This window comes from Garra rufa, chromosome 1, assembly GCF_049309525.1.
Source record: "Garra rufa chromosome 1, GarRuf1.0, whole genome shotgun sequence".
Taxonomy (NCBI): domain Eukaryota; kingdom Metazoa; phylum Chordata; class Actinopteri; order Cypriniformes; family Cyprinidae; genus Garra; species Garra rufa.
Genome location: NC_133361.1, coordinates 14,782,934 through 14,798,875, shown reverse-complemented (window position 1 = coordinate 14,798,875; position 15,942 = coordinate 14,782,934). Strand labels below are relative to the sequence as shown.

At 42.0% G+C, this 15,942-nt stretch overlaps 1 protein-coding gene across 1 annotated transcript; it reads right to left on the bottom strand.

Annotated features, from left to right (window-relative positions):
* Positions 1 to 5,790: 5,790 nt before the first annotated feature.
* Positions 5,791 to 14,127, bottom strand: LOC141287491 (alpha-2-macroglobulin-like). The gene is made up of 33 exons (XM_073819685.1): positions 13,951 to 14,127; positions 13,725 to 13,881; positions 13,589 to 13,641; positions 13,489 to 13,509; positions 13,239 to 13,404; positions 13,080 to 13,164; positions 12,897 to 13,011; positions 12,689 to 12,809; positions 12,502 to 12,611; positions 12,258 to 12,428; positions 11,953 to 12,180; positions 11,662 to 11,874; positions 11,433 to 11,582; positions 11,047 to 11,172; positions 10,878 to 10,971; positions 10,651 to 10,795; positions 10,331 to 10,556; positions 10,123 to 10,246; positions 9,931 to 10,052; positions 9,799 to 9,850; positions 9,622 to 9,705; positions 9,290 to 9,466; positions 9,096 to 9,171; positions 8,868 to 9,024; positions 8,677 to 8,751; positions 8,211 to 8,371; positions 7,921 to 8,107; positions 6,866 to 7,087; positions 6,667 to 6,788; positions 6,290 to 6,371; positions 6,133 to 6,216; positions 5,911 to 6,016; positions 5,791 to 5,831 (listed from the first exon to the last, which is right to left on the bottom strand). Exons 1-33 carry the CDS (start codon positions 14,125 to 14,127, stop codon positions 5,791 to 5,793), a joined length of 4,230 nt encoding a protein of 1,409 aa, XP_073675786.1.
* Between the last annotated feature and the right edge of the window lie 1,815 nt (positions 14,128 to 15,942).

Below are 15,942 nucleotides of genomic sequence, written 5' to 3'. Positions count from 1 at the left end.
CTTTGCCATGAAAGTTAACTTAATCCCGAAAAAAAATGCTTTCCACTGCATTGTTAAGAAGGCTCCAGGGCGTCCAAGAAAGTCCCGCAAGCGCCAGGATCGTCTCGTAAAGACGATTCAGCTGCGGGATCGGAGTGCCACCAGTGCAGAGCTTGCTCAGTAATGGCAGCAGGCAGGTGTGAGCGCATCTGCACGCACAGTGAGGTGAAGACTTTTGGAAGATGGCCTGGTGTCAAGAAGGGCAGCAAAGAAGCCACTTCTCTCCAAAAAAAAACATCAGGGACAGATTGATCTTCTGCAAAAAGTATGGCGAATGGACTGCTGAGGACTGGGGCAAAGTCATATTCTCAGATAAAGTCTCTTTCCGATTGTTTGGGGCATCTGGAAAATGGCTTGTCCGGAGAAGAAAAGATGAGCGCTACCATCAGTCCTGTGTCATGCCAACAGTAAAGCATCCTGAGAACATTCATGTGTGGGGTTGCTTCTCATCCAAGGGAGTGGGCTCACTCACAATTTTGCCCAAAAACACAGCCATGAATAAAGTATGGTACCAAAACACCCTCCAACAGCAACTTCTTCCAACAATCCAACAACAGTTTGGTGAAGAACAATGCATTTTCCAGCACGATGGAGCACCGTGCCATAAGGCAAAAGTGATAACTAAGTGGCTCGGGGACCAAAACGTTGACATTTTGGGTCCATGGCCTGGAAACTCCCCAGATCTTAAAACTTGTGGTCAATCCTCAAGAGGCGGGTGGACAAACAAAAACCCACTAATTCTGACAAACTCCAAGAAGTGATTATGAAAGAATGGGTTGCTATCAGTCAGGATTTGGCCCAGAAGTTGATTGAGAGCATGCCCAGTCGAATTGCAGAGGTCCTGAAAAAGAAGGGCCAACACTGCAAATACTTACTCTTTGCATAAATGTCATGTAATTGTCGATAAAAGCCTTTGAAACGTATGAAGTGCTTGTAATTATATTTCAGTACATCACAGAAACAACTGAAACAAAGATCTAAAAGCAGTTGAGCAGCAAACTTTGTGAAAACTAATATTTGTGTCATTCTCAAAACTTTTGGCCACGACTGTATACCCTCACACCCGGGCCCTACCGCACCGAGCGGGTCTCAAACCCGGGTCTCCGGCACGGGAGGCGGACGCACTAACAAGGAGGCTAAAGGCAGAAACCTCTAGCGTCAGTCGCTAGTGCGTCTCTTGAGATCAGGGGAGTGAGGTTTACCTGCACAGCACCTACTGGCTGGCCTCCGTTACACTACTATACCTTAAGAACTATTCCAGTGCATAGTAAAAAGGTGATATAAAACATGAACATATAAGCATTATAATACCCATTCCCCAGCGTCAGTAAAAAGTTTGCTCAAATTCATATTAAAGGATTCACATTATGGTGTATTTGAGCTGTAACCATATAACCATCTACCCAATTACCAATTCTAAATAACAGTAAGTGTGAACATGAGGATGGGTGTCTACTAGAGTCGCTCCTGCTCCAGCCACACCACGGCGTTCTACTGGCTCAGGATAGTGCTGCGTATGACGGCCAGAAGCTCGTCTGTGCAGCTCCATGTGTTTGGCTCCACTGTACTGAACATCACAGGAAGAGTCTCCAGCTGCAGCTCCTCCATCTGAAAGGCCTCCATCAGGTCCTCCTCTCTGTGGCCTAATAACAGCTTCTTGAAACACACACAGGTTTCACTGGGGTTTAATATCAAGAGCTTTGGGCTGATGTTGTGACTACAATGCTGAGAGACAGACAGATACGGATTCAAACATGAACTTGCGTCCCTTCTTGTCTTTGGGTTTGATGTAAATGATGATAGGATAGATGCTCTGCTTCAGGAGATTCTCCACATGATTCAGGCCCAGCTGAAGCAGACAGTGTTTGTCCTGAACACACCAAAACACACACAACTCCTCTGCCTGTTACTTTTAGACGAAACCTACGCTCTCTTTCACCCTCCCACCTTTCTTCCATTGTATCCTCCTCTCTTCTCTCTCCAACCCACTTCTCATCCATGGACACTAATGCAGCGACCGACACCCTATGTTCCACACTTACTACTTGTCTAGATGATCTATGCCCTCTCTCCTCCAGGCCAGCACGGGCTACTCCTTCAAACCCTTGCTTATCCGATGTTCTTCGTGAGCATCGGTCCAAACTCAGGGCAGCCGAGAGAAAATGGCACAAATCTAAGGACCCATCTGACTTGAGTATGTATCGGACTCTCCTTTCATCTTTCTCTACTCAAGTCCATACTCCAAATCTTCATGTTTCCACAACAAGATCAAGAATGCTCCGGACGCACAGAACCTTTTCAAAACTTTTAACTCACTGCTCTGTCCCCCTCCACCTCCTACCATCACTTCTATAACACCTGATGATTTTGCCACATTCTTTACACACAAAACTACATCTATCAGTTCTCAGCTCCACACTTACAGGAACTAAAATTGACGGCACCCACAACTAAAACTTCCCTCTTCTCCTTTTGTCCCCACTCTGAGACAGAAGTATCCAAACTTTTCCTCTCCAGCTATCCGACGACATGTCCCTTAGATCCTATCCCCTCACACCTTCTCCAAGCAATCTCTCCCACAATCCTACCAGCACTCACACACATCAGCAACACATCTCTTCTTACAGGCACTTTCCCCACTACATTTAAGCAGGCCCGGGTAACCCCACTGCTCAAAAAACCTACACTTAACACTTCACAACTACAGACCTGTCTCCCTCCTTCCATTCATAGCAAAAACACTGGAACGAGTTGTTTTCAACCAGCTATCTTTATTTCTCACACAGAACAACCTACTGGATGCTAACCAGTCAGGGTTCAGGAGTGGCCATTCAACTGAGACTGCGCTACTGTCTGTCACTGAAGCCTTGCGGACTGCAAAAAGCTGAGTCCAAATCATCAGTACTTATTTTGTTGGACCTATCTGCTGCTTTTGACACAGTGAATCATCAGATCCTCCTGTCCACCCTCTCATCGCTGGACATTACAGGGACACCACTTCGCTGGTTCAAATCCTACCTCTCTGGTAGGTCTTTCAGAGTGGCCTGGGGAGGGGAGGTATCTAAAACTCATCAGCTGGTCACAAGGGTTCCTCAGGGATCAGTTCTTGGACCTCTCCTCTTCTCCATATACACTAAATCTCTGGGTCCCATCATACAGGCACATGGCTTTTCCTACCATTGCTATGCTGATGACACACAGCTCTACCTCTCATTTAAACCAGACGATCCATCAGTAGTGGCACGGATCTCAGGCTGCTTGGCGGATATCTCTGCATGGATGAAGGAGCACCATCTACAGCTCAACCTGGCAAAGACTGAGCTCCTTGTCTTTCCTGCCACTCCAACTCTACAGCATGACTTCACCATCCAGTTAGGTTCATCAACAATTACCCCATCGACTTAAGCCAGAAATCTTGGTGTAATCTTTGATGACCAATTGACTTTCAAAGACCACATTGCTAAAACTGCTCGATCTTGCAGGTTTGCATTGCACAACATCAGAAAGATCAGGCCCTTCCTAACAGAGCATGCTGCACAACTCCTTGTCCAGGCACTGGTCATTTCTAGGCTGGACTACTGCAATGCTCTTTTGGCCGGTCTTCCAGCATGTACAATCAGACCTCTATAAATGATTCATAATGCAGCAGCATGGCTGGTCTTCAATGAGCCCAAAAAGGCCCATGTCTCACCTCTCTTTATATCCCTGCACTGGTTACCGGTTACAGCATGCATCAAATTCAAGACACTGATGCTGGCATATAGGACAGTCACCGGCTCTTCACCTGCCTACCTCCATTCACTACTACACATCTACACCCCCTCCAGAAGTCTGAGATCCTCTAGTGAAAGACGCCTCGTTGTACCACCACAGAGAGGCATGAAATCACTTTCCAGAACATTCTCGTTCACTGTTCCTGCCTGGTGGAACGATCTTCCCACACCTATCCGGAATGCTGTCTCCTTAACAGTTTTCAAACGACTGCTAAAACTCCTTCAAATCTATCTGACCCAATAAATAAATAAAAAATAAATAAAATAATAATTCTTACTTTCTTGATCTTCTCTTTTTAGAATGCACTCATCTAACAATGCCTGATATACGGTATTTGAGCACTTGCCGCCTCGATCCAACTTTTAGGATGAATCGCTTGTTGTTCTCCCCAAGGCAAGGCAAGGCAAGGCAAGGCAAGTTTATTTATATAGCACGTTTCTTACACAATGGTAATTCAAAGTGCTGTACATAAAAGGAATTAACATCATAATAGCATAAAAATCATACAAATTTATAGTAATAACAACAATAAAAACAAAATTTAAGAACATTTAAGATGATTTAAAAAAATGATTTAAAATTAATACGGTAAAATGATTATACATAAAATAATCCAATCTGTTCGGACGTAGCACAGTGCTCATTCAATAAATGCACAACTGAACAGATGAGTTTTGAGTCTGCATTTAAATGTGGCTAATGTATTAGCACATCTGATCTCTTCTGGAAGCTGATTCCAACTGCGGGCGGCATAATAGCTAAAAGCGGATTCCCCTTGTTTTGTGTGAACCCTTTATATTACTAACTGACTTGATCCTAGTGATCTGAGTTGTCTGTTAGGTTTATATTCAGTGAGCATATCTGCAATGTATGTAGGTCCTAGGCCATTGAGTGCTTTATAAACAAGTAAAAGTACTTTAAAATCTATCCTAAACATAACTGGAAGCCAGTGTAAGGACCTGAGGACTGGTGTGATATGCTCTGATTTTCTGGTTCTAGTCAGAATCCTGGCAGCAGCGTTCTGTATGAGCTGCAGCTGTCTAATGGTCTTCTTGGGAAGGCCGGTGAGGAGACCATTACAATAGTCCACCCTGCTATTGATAAAGGCATGAACAAGTTTCTCCAAGTCTTGATGGGAAACAAAACATCTAATTCTTGCAATGTTTTTGAGATGATAGTATGCTGATTTAGTTACTGCTTTGACATGGCTACTGAAACTGAGGTCTGATTCCAGAATCACACCCAGATTCTTGACTTGATTTTTTGTTTTTTGACCCCTAGCGTCAAGGTACGCATTTACCTTATGAACTTCGTCTTTGTTTCCAAATGCAATGACTTCTGTTTTCTCCTTGGTGTCCCGATGAGCTATTGGCTCCAATTGTAAGTCGCTTTGGATAAAAGCGTCTGCCAAATGAAATGTAAATGATTGAAAAAACAAAACACTAAAAACAGGGAGGATTACATAATCAATGAACTTTTCTTTTTGAAGTTTGAATGATTTGTCTGAAGCATTAATAAAAGCATCAATCTAGTATAATGAGGTACAGTATGTTCAGAATTGGAGTCCCAGCTGCTGCTATGTGGGGTGTGTATGTTCTCTCAGTGTGGATGTTGCTTTCCTCTGGGTTTCTCCCACAATCAAAAGACATGCACGTAAGTGCTGAAAATGTATAGTGTTTATCCAATTGTGGAGTATGGATGACAAAATTGCATGCATTTTGTCTGAAAGCAATCACTCCCAATTTGGTCCACATAGGCTTCTGTAAAGCCAAGCCAACTGAACTGTTTTGAAAAATGTGTCTTCATTATTGAACAATTTTTAGGGAATCTATATATATATGTTTATTTTTTTTTTTAAGTAAAACATTAACAAACTTGCAACACTCATATTTCAGAAAACAAGCAACGAGACCACCAATTTGTCTTAAAAGGAGTTTTATTTGATTAATGCATCTTGTAGCCAGTACTGGAGCACAATCATTTACAAGGAGATGTGCATGTAGTCTCGAATGAGTCACCTGAAAGGGAAAAGAGGAAATGAGCTTGGACTTCTACATGAAATTCATTCCAAGGTACAAGTCAAAGATGGAAGAGTACTTGTCTGATAGTAGTCATAGACATTGATGACCGCCGGCTTGAGATTCTGCACTGCAAGAACCTGTTTCAGCTGCAGCCTATAGCTCATCGGGACACCTTTGGGAACCTGCGCAACCAATACAGACAGTTTTAAAGGAAAATAACAAATGCCAATGTCTTTAAATATTGGACAAATCCATGACAAAAAGACATGTCATTGGTAGTGAACCCAGTGCATCTCACCTCTTTCAGATAAACAAGCACGTGATCATCTTCAGCGTCAACCCGCTGCACTAACGGAGCGAAGGACTCCGGTGAAGATCCAAGCTGAAAGAAACCCCATCATTTACATTCGAGCTGCTTCAAGGATCCCAAAGTCACCTTAAAAATGCATACGAACCAGTGATGTGTCTGCAGTGAATCCCGACAAGAGCTTGATATCCACCAGAACCATGTTAGTAGTTGGTTTTGCACCGTTGTATCTGAATTAAAGGAAATATAGATAAGAGCAGCTGCTTTTCTGTTCCAGTTGCTTTTAAGAGCATTAAGCCAAACTTGCATTGCAAAAGGGGACATTGAAGTGCTTCTGACTTGACATTAAACTTCGTAAAGGCATTTATTTGTAGCTCAAAGGTGGCATAAGACAACACTGAACAAATATTTAATTTATATTTAAAACATGAATTTATAGTTACCCTTGGTGTGAAAGCAAAGTTAGTTTTGCTTTTGAGTCTTTACACAGACGCAAAGGGACACAGAAGACAAAGCGGTTCTTACTTCACTGTGAAATTCAGCATGAGACTGGCTCCAGGCGGCCGGCAATCTCCAGTCACCTTCGCTTCAACGCTCAGCGTTGTGGCAGCTTTAATGGGTGTTGGGATGTTGTAGAAACATGCAATCTATGATTGCAAAGAAAATCAAGGAGAATTAGCAGGAGCACAACAGAAACAGAAACAAAGGAGGTGAATTTACAAACCTGCACAGACACACAGGAGGAGCCCTTCGCTTTAACGCTATATTTGCCTGGAAAGCTCTTCAGCGGCTTCTCCTGATAAAGCAGCCGGTTGTCCCGATTCACCTCGAAGGTATAAACGTCTCCTCCTGCCACTGACGACTGAACGGTAACTGTGCTGGATCCCTCCAAGCTGAACACTTGAGCAGCATACACCGACAGAGCATGAAGAGCCACCACTGTGTCCTAAAACAAACAGCTATTAAGGTATATTCACCTCATCCAACATTACACGTGTCCCAAAAACATTTCAAAGAACGCTGGAAACCAAACAGTTGCTGGTAGCCATTGATTTTTTTTTTTTACCTGTACTATGGCAGTCAATGACTACAGTCAATTGACCAATCTTCTGCTGAACACAAAAGAGGTGGAAGTCTCACAAGTTTGGAAAAAAGATAAAGTGCCAGAAATGATATTTCACTCAGTGTCAAATCTAGTTACGGGAATCTCTTAAGACAAGTCATGTACAGTAGTCAACATTTGAAGTGGATCAAAAGAGCTCAAAGTTGTCCTAAGACAAGGGGTATCATTTTGGATTTAGGACAACTTCGACAAAAAGGTTGATGCACTTCAAATGCGGACTACTGTTGTTCATGCCACTCATTTCTATAGGTGAAATGGTTATCAAATGCCAAAAGGTGTTAAATCAGCAACATTGAAGTCCTCAATGCATTTCTGAAGTGCTGTTATATATTTGCACAAGCAATGATTTGTTAATCACTGTATTTTGCCATTCTTGTAACATGAGCAACTTTACCCAAGAAAAGACAGCATTTGCATTTTACCAGCACATCCACACCATTTAAATCCCTTCATACATTTGCAAGAGACTTTTATCTGAAGCAATTCAAGTTATAGTTTATATCAGACAGGAATTGAACCATACCATTACCCTGGTGTTGCTAACACCATGCTCTGCAATTTGAGCTATAGCCATTTCCTCTAGTAATTTTGTATAAAAGCATCTGCTAAAATGCAACAAAGTGCGCATGAATCATGCATGTTTAATAGTTAGTCACCTGGGTGGAGAAAAAGCCTCCATAGGGATTCTGCTGGGCCACGAGCCAGTTGACAATGCGGTTAGCATAGCCCAGATTGGCTGTAGTTACAGGCTGCACAGTGAGAATGGCTAGCAGTACGTACGAGCTGATTTCCACTGCCAGAGTATCACCAGATGAAGTCTGAGACCAATGGAGTTTAGGACCTAAAAGACATGACGGAGGGGAGAACAGACATTCGTGAAGCCATTTTTCTTAAAAGCACCATAAAAAGTAAAACAAGTCAATAAACCCGATATTAAATCTCAGCTTCAGAAATGGCAGTGTCGTCCAAGGCAGTTAAAAGCTGCGATCGAGTACTGGTTTCTCCAGCCAGACTAAAGGTGTAGGCGAGCAGAGCAGTGGCGTAGGTGTTTCCCAGGTTCCCAACAGAAGATCTCAAGCATGACAGAGCTTTAGTAATGGCAGGATCCTGAAAGCAGAGCAAACCGTTGTAACTTTATGCAGCGCCTTTAAAACTAGCAAAGACAGCAAGTTGCAAAAAAAAAAAAAAAAAAAAAAAAAAAACACACACACACACTGTATCTTCTACAAACAACCAAGAGATGCACACTGCTTTCTATAAGGCTGAACTGTTGTAATATAGACATTTGTTTTAAAGATTACTTAGTTTTACCAGTATTACTCATGTCCTAGCTTTGACCACAGAAATGTCAAATTTAAAAGCAATCAAATTAAGACTACAAACTTGAAAGTACAGATATGTCATGCTCTTACCGTGACAGGGACACCTAGTTCAAGCAGTGATGCAACGATGTAGCCGGTCATGGTGACACTATCCCCCACTCCACCCTAAAACGCAGCAGCATAGCCAGGAAAATCATCCTCAGATTGGTTACGGTGCATTCGGGGAGAGAAGAGGGAAAAAAAAAAAAAAAAACCACACACACACACACACACACACGTACCTTCATGTCATTGTGGTACAGAGTTCCCTGCTGAATAAAACAGCCATCTGAACCCTGCGTGCTTATCAACCAGTCCCTTGAGCTCTGAAGGACATTCGGATCGATGTAAATGAATTTCCTCGCAAGGCCAAAAGACCTCAGGACGAAGGCGGTCAACCTGATCGTTGAGGAATTTAAGTCAAACTGCCTCAATGGTATCCAAAACTACAAGCACTGCATGAAACTCACCATGTATTGGATGCATCGTAACCAAATGTGCTGTATGAACCATCACTGTGCCTGTAGTTCAGCTGTCCTTGGTATCCTGTTCAGGTCAAAAGCCACATGGGAATTTGATCAGGAAGGATTAGACAGTCTGAAGCGCCCCAATGAACAGGACTTGAGATTTAGTCTAAATACTAAATGGATTTGGTTGTCTGTACCGCTCTGAAGGTAACCAATGGCAGTTGCTCGGATGGTTGCGGTGAGCTGTGTTGTGACTTCCAGATACATCAGGATGTAAATATTGGGAGCAAGAACTATCATATTCTGTTCGCCGCAGCCAGAAGGCACCCGCAATAAGCTATCAAGATTCTTTAGTGCACGCCCCATAATGTCCCCTATGAGAGAAGAGAAACCAAAGGCCGAGAAAATAAAATTAAAAACACCCCCACACATTCTTACGATAAAACCAGTTGCAGATGATTATGCTTAATCAAGGAAATGTACTTGTCACAGCCCTACTGTGACAATTTCTCTCCATTAACTGCTTTACCAATGACTGAAACTGAGCATTTGGCTGATCCCTGAATCATGTTTCTTGGAAAGATAAGCGTCACATCTTCTGACAGGATGCTTCCTGTGGATTAAATTTAAAAATAGATCATGGAGAACTAGGCTTCCTTTTGGTGGTATAGGGAGAAGACATTTGAGACACCGAGTGCAAACAAACCTTTTGGACACAGTAACCAACTCTCAGTGATTGTCCTTTCAACTCCTTCAGCCTACAGAAGCAACAAACACCACAGCAATTAAAACACAATGAGCTCCACTGTCAAACCCCAGAAGGCTGCTCAACACTTACCAGAACAAGTAGACTTCGAGTGACTACGTCAACACGTCCTCTCGTCGGCACGGTCACAACCTCATTACCGCACAAAGACTGGGATTGTTCAGCCTGAGCGCTTACCGTCACATTCACAGTTCCTAAAGTACAGACAGAAGGTCAGCAACACTTCACATACACCTCAACTTTGAAATACAGTCCAAAACAGACCGAGAACAGAAGCCATTAAAACCCATTTAAAGGTCTTCCTCGCATTGGCACAGAGACAGGATGAATACGGGTCAGTTAGTGATCGAAGAGTGAAGCTTGAGGATGGTGTTGGAGTCACTTTAACCTGCCAATGAATAATGCACACTGAGCAAAGAACTGGATCTCTTTTCTCTATGGATCCATTATCTCAATAAAAGTGAACCCAGACCATGATGCATTTGGACAGATAGTTAAAGACTGTGGCCCTCAGCTCAAAACTCTCCCCACGGACAATGGAGTATGGCAGGGAAAGCTCCAGAAAGAAGGGCTGGAAGACGGTCAGCAGAGCAGGAGGAGCCAGACCGAGACCTTTGGAGGACAGACAGAAGGCCTCCGTCTCCCACGTTGTGATTGTGTCAGGAACCTTGAGAGGAACTTGTGTGGATCCAGACTCTCTGAAGAAAGGACACCAGAAGTAGAAGGGGTACAATTTGTTAGAAGGCTTCAGATGGTGGCAAGTGATGTAAAGGGCAGAACAGCCTCATTTACCCGACTTGAGCGAGTTGCCAGAGCCACGTTTCTGGAAAGTAAGTCCTGACGGTCACATCAACAGAAGAACTGCTCTCGCCTCCAGCACTTTCTGCAACTGCAGCAGGAGCCATCTCAAAGGCAACAGGTTGATGGAAAAAGATGACTGAAACCAAAAGGAGAAGCCATTAAATGTCAAGTCATGTGCACACACGGCAAATTGAAGGTTAAAAACCTAAGAGACACACCATCATGGAAGTTGCGATAGTATTTCAAGCCTCTGTACATCAGGCATTGTGGTTCTCGGATGGGCAAATTGGTTGCAATCTTCATCCCCATGCTCTGTCAGAACAACAGGTCATAAGAAATTTGAATTCAGGGAGCATTCAGTGACTACGATTATAAACCAGGTTCTACCTTGAAGGCTTCATAAGCTTGGTCTGTAGGGACTGCTCGACGGAGCCGAACATTTAGGCATTCCTGTTCATCTTCAACACCGAAAGGATAATCTGATAGTGATTGCACTGGGAGAAGGTTGAACACCTATAAACATAAGGGGAAAAAACTGAGTCTTGCAAAGTAGTTTAAAAGAGACACTTTGGGTGGTCTAATCACCATGAGTGTGTATCTAGTTAATATAAGAGGACTAAACTTAAAAGCTCACATAAACACCACTGTAAAAAGCAAAGTGTAGGAATCAAATCATAGCATTCTAGTCAGATATAAAACAGATTTTAAAAGATCAACAACATACTCTCATCCAGATAGTTTCAAACAAGAATGGATTAATTGCACATGGCTACCGCTTCAGCACTCAGACGTCTTCCAGGCTCCATGATCAGGACACTCTGATCAACAGCACTGAGGCCACACAGGGATACTGCTTGAGCAGAGACAGTCAAAACATTTCCCTCACCAGGAACGGCCGTGGCCGGGGAGAACTGCAGAGACACCTGGAACAAGAACCAGCTCACAAGGTGAAGGAAACATTACAGCTACCCACATGAAGGAAGACGCATATGCACACCATACCTGGTTATTGAAACACATTTTCGTGTCAAAAGCCGCACTAACAGCCGCTACATTTTGACTGGGAAGAACACAGAAAGCCAGAATCTGCACTACTGGAGCCATATTGACACCAACAGACAGCTGAAATGACACTGTGCCACTCGTGACGGTATCAAAATCCCTTGCTTGAATCTTTTGAAATCCATGCAGAACGATCACTCCTCTGGACAAGACCTAGCAGAAGACAGAAAACCAGACTGATGCACAAAAGTTGCCAGGCAAACAAACCATCACAACCACAACACACTGTACCATATAGATGATGTCAACACTGTAGTCACCAGTCTCTCCAACAAAGGAATACTTGACGGTCACTGGATATGCAGTGCCACATTTCAGTGGCTGCTCAAGCTTCTCTATAGTCAGTTCACTAAACGTTGGGGTGACGGGAGTAGCAGCTTGAAGAAGTGGAATTACCCTCATATCTGTACTGAAGTATGGTGATTTATAACCATAAACAACCTGTGAAGTTGCACTTGCCTGGGAAACAAATGAAGGAAATTGGCTTCTTGCAAGATAAAGGCTTTACTCAAAATAGAAGGATAGACAAATCATACCACCAGATTCAGATCAACTTCAGGAAAATTAGCAGTGTTGAGGGAGAACACAGCCAGTCCATTCTGGTCTGTAGTCAGATTCAACAGCAGTTTGTTTGGCCATTGGCTACCATCCAGGAGATAAACCTCCTTGCTTGCGATTGGCGTCCCATTGAAATAAGTTGCCAAGATCTGTTGAGAAAGATAAAAGTTAGGAAATGAACAAGGCGAAAGATTCCGCAAGAAAATATGAACCTTTACATGCCTTTGCTTTAATCGTTGACCCATGGTCAAAAAACTCTGGGAGGTCCACAAACGTGACCTTGCCAACTTCAAACGTAATGGACACGGTTGTGGATTTAAACATGACCACATCTGAAAAGGAAAAGAAAAGCCACAGACATCAAGACCCCAAATAAAGTAAAGTAGTTTCAAATTAGCCAATAGCTCACCTGTTCCCTCCTCAGTGACATTTATATTAACAAGGAACGCATCTTGCAGATTATTCTCAAATCTGGTGTTGAAAAACGTTGATATACTGAATATAAGGGAGGCACAGCCGGTGTTGTTCATCTGGTAACAAAAAAAGATTTTCAGATTACAAAGTCAGCATATCAGACAAGACTAATCCTTTCCTGTACAACAGCAGCAGTCACAAACCTTGGCAGTTTTATTAAGGCAGACACGAGTCAAGCCCGGAACCACAGCGTATGGAAACGGCTCACGGCACACTTCCACCAACGTTTGACCAGGTACAGGTTGCCCATATGTGTACCTAGGAAAACACTAGATTAAGATCAATAATTTACCATCCAAAAGACAAAATCAAGAAAAGTTACTTACTTGGCACAAGCCTCCACCTTCAGTCCTACATCTCCAACACTATGCATCTGTGGCGCAGCGACAGTGACATCAAACTTGGGTAAAACTAAACAAGTTATTTAAATTAGGACCTCAGATCTGCGATCATTGCTACCAGACACATCGCATGTGGTGACTCACCATATTTTTTCACCTCAAAAACCTGCGAGATAATTCGGTCACCAATAAAAGCTCTCAGTGTGTACATCCCAACCTGAGCTTCTGGATTTAACTGATGAGAAAGCTCCAATATCCACCTCGTTGACGAAACATTTGTCCACTGACCAATGCGGTTTCCATGATTGTCCTATTATGGGGGTAAAGTGAACGTAAGCACACAAATAACTTGCAGAAAACACATCTCCAAAGACTTGCACTGGAGCAAACTCACCTCCACCACCACCAGACTGTACTGTAAGGACATAAACAGAGGAATTAAGCACATAAAGAGTCATGAAAATCACAAAGATGAAAGACAAATCAGGTCTTACCATTTGATCAAGAGGAACAAATTTGGCATCCATGGTCACAACTCTGAAATTCACTGCAAAATGAGAATTGATTTACATAATGGACTTTCCACATGCTCAAGTGCATCAAGTTCTGAACAAGTCATTCACAGCTCACCTGTTTGTCCTGGATTGTAGATGGGTTTGTCTGTTTGGATGAATGTCAAAGGCAGGTAAGGTCTGAACATCACTTTCCTCTCTTCAATCATTTTGAAGGACCTCCCTTTAACCACCACCTGCAGTTTCTGCACTGACTCTGCATCTGCTTGAGGAGACTGTAGAGGAATGGGTTTTTAATGGGCATAAGACCAGACAAGCATCCCATTTGCAGTATGATAACAGACCTGGAAACTAAAACACCGGTGAAACTCCATCTGAGATATCTGCTGCACAAGTTGAGTTGCCATATTTTTGTCATCAAGCAGAGAAATGGTCATTGTGAGACTCTCATTGGGTTTCAGAAGACTCGCACACAATTTGGCACCAGAGCCAGACTCAATCACTGCAGGAAATGTCACCATGAAGAACCTGTGGAAACATATTGAAGTTTAACTACAAGGAATCTGCTCCAAACACATACTTGTGTAGGTGTGCGGTCACAGAGAGACACAGTCAATGGTAATACTCACGGCCCTGATTCCTGCCTATTAACCGCAGAAGGCCCTGGTCTCTGTCCATCCACAGCGAAGAAGAAAAGGGCGAAAATAAATCTTTTCCAAAGCCAAATCTCCATCACAACCATGAAGAACAATCATCCAAGAAGAAAATTATGAATCCCTTTCGGAAACCACTCAATCTACCAGTATTTGCGGCTCTTCAGCTTTTTTTTCAACCAGCTATTACTTCATGAGTTTTTTAACCTGTCTCAGGACACTCTCAGCACAGCACAGTTTTATGTCTCCTTCATCTAACACACCTGATTCAACTCAATCAGCTCATTAGTGGAGACAGCACCTGAATTGGTTCCCTCTGCCATGCAAAGATTTTACTAGCTCCCTCTCCTCATTCAGCAACTTCAAATGAAGCTTGATTAGTCTTTGCTTGAGCTAAGACTTGACATATCTGTATATCTGGCCAGGTAACACTTTTTAAGCTCTCAAGTCATATTACTGGGAAATTTGGAAATCATTTTGATTCCAGAGTTTCCGAGTTGGGCTGGGGATAAACTTTAAACATAGTGGATGGGAAAACCATTGCTGTCAGTGCTGTTCTCACAACAACTACATCCCATTGTCTTATGCTAAATTTGTGTATTTATAGGCTGGATATAAATGAGCATTTGAAGCATATTGTATGTTTTATGAGCAGTGAAATATGTATTTGACTTTGAAGCTAAACTCTACGGGACAGGGGGGAAAAAAAGACAATAGAAACTATTATAGAATTTGTAATGGTTTCACTGGTTATAATAGGAATTTTATTGGTTTAATGGAAACTGAAATTGTTCCTTTGGGTCTCTAATGTTAATTTGTCACCATCTATCGATGGCTTGTTAAAACCACTAAATCCCAATGAAATATGTCCCAAAACACTACAGGGAACCATTTTTAAGGTGTTTTTAATAGTTAACATTTGATGGTTTGTATTGTATATTGTAGTTAAATCATTAGAACCCTTGTTATGGTTTCTATGCTCTAATATATACACATACAGCCCATTAAAGCTTACATTAACTAATCAACGCTAAATTGATTGCAATGGAATTCTTTTCTACTGACTTTTAGAGCTGCTTTACAGCAGCATTGAATTATTTGCAGCACCAAATCATTTTCCTGTGTATCACTGTAACGCTGCTTTGAAACAATCTGTAAACTGCTGTAAAATAACGGTGAATTGACTTGAATATACCATTTTATGAAAAAGATCCATAATACAGTAGAGAATGTAAAAACTAAGGGTGATTTTTACATTTTGCTATGAGTGTAAAATGAGTCAAAGCCACAAGTTTTGCTGTGTTAAAAGGGATGATAACTTTCATCGGTAACACTTTATAATAACGTTCAGTTGTAAGTCATTTATAAGTGGTTAGTTAATGATGAAATAATGATTTGCAAAACATTCATAAATGTTTAATAAGTGATATGCTAACAATTTGTGTATATTTTGTTAATTCATTTACAAGTTATTTACAAGTAATTAGTTAATGATGAACTAATCATTTACAAAACATCACTATGCATTCATAAATGATTAATAAGTTATATGTTAGTATTTTTATATGTTTTGTAGATTAAGTTATAAATCATTTACAAGTGATTAGATAATGATGAACTAATAATTTACAAAACATGATTATACGTTTACAAATGATGATTAAGTAATAGGCTAACAATTTA

Coding starts and splice junctions, on each gene's coding strand:
- LOC141287491 (XM_073819685.1), bottom strand. CDS start 14,127: ATGGTGACATTTCCTGCAGTGATTGAGTCTGGCTCTGGTGCCAAATTG. Junction 9,706..9,798: donor TTGGTTACTGTGTCCAAAAG/GTTTGTTTGCAC, acceptor TTTAATCCACAG/GAAGCATCCTGTCAGAAGAT. Junction 5,832..5,910: donor CTATGACTACTATCAGACAA/GTACTCTTCCAT, acceptor TTTCCCTTTCAG/GTGACTCATTCGAGACTACA.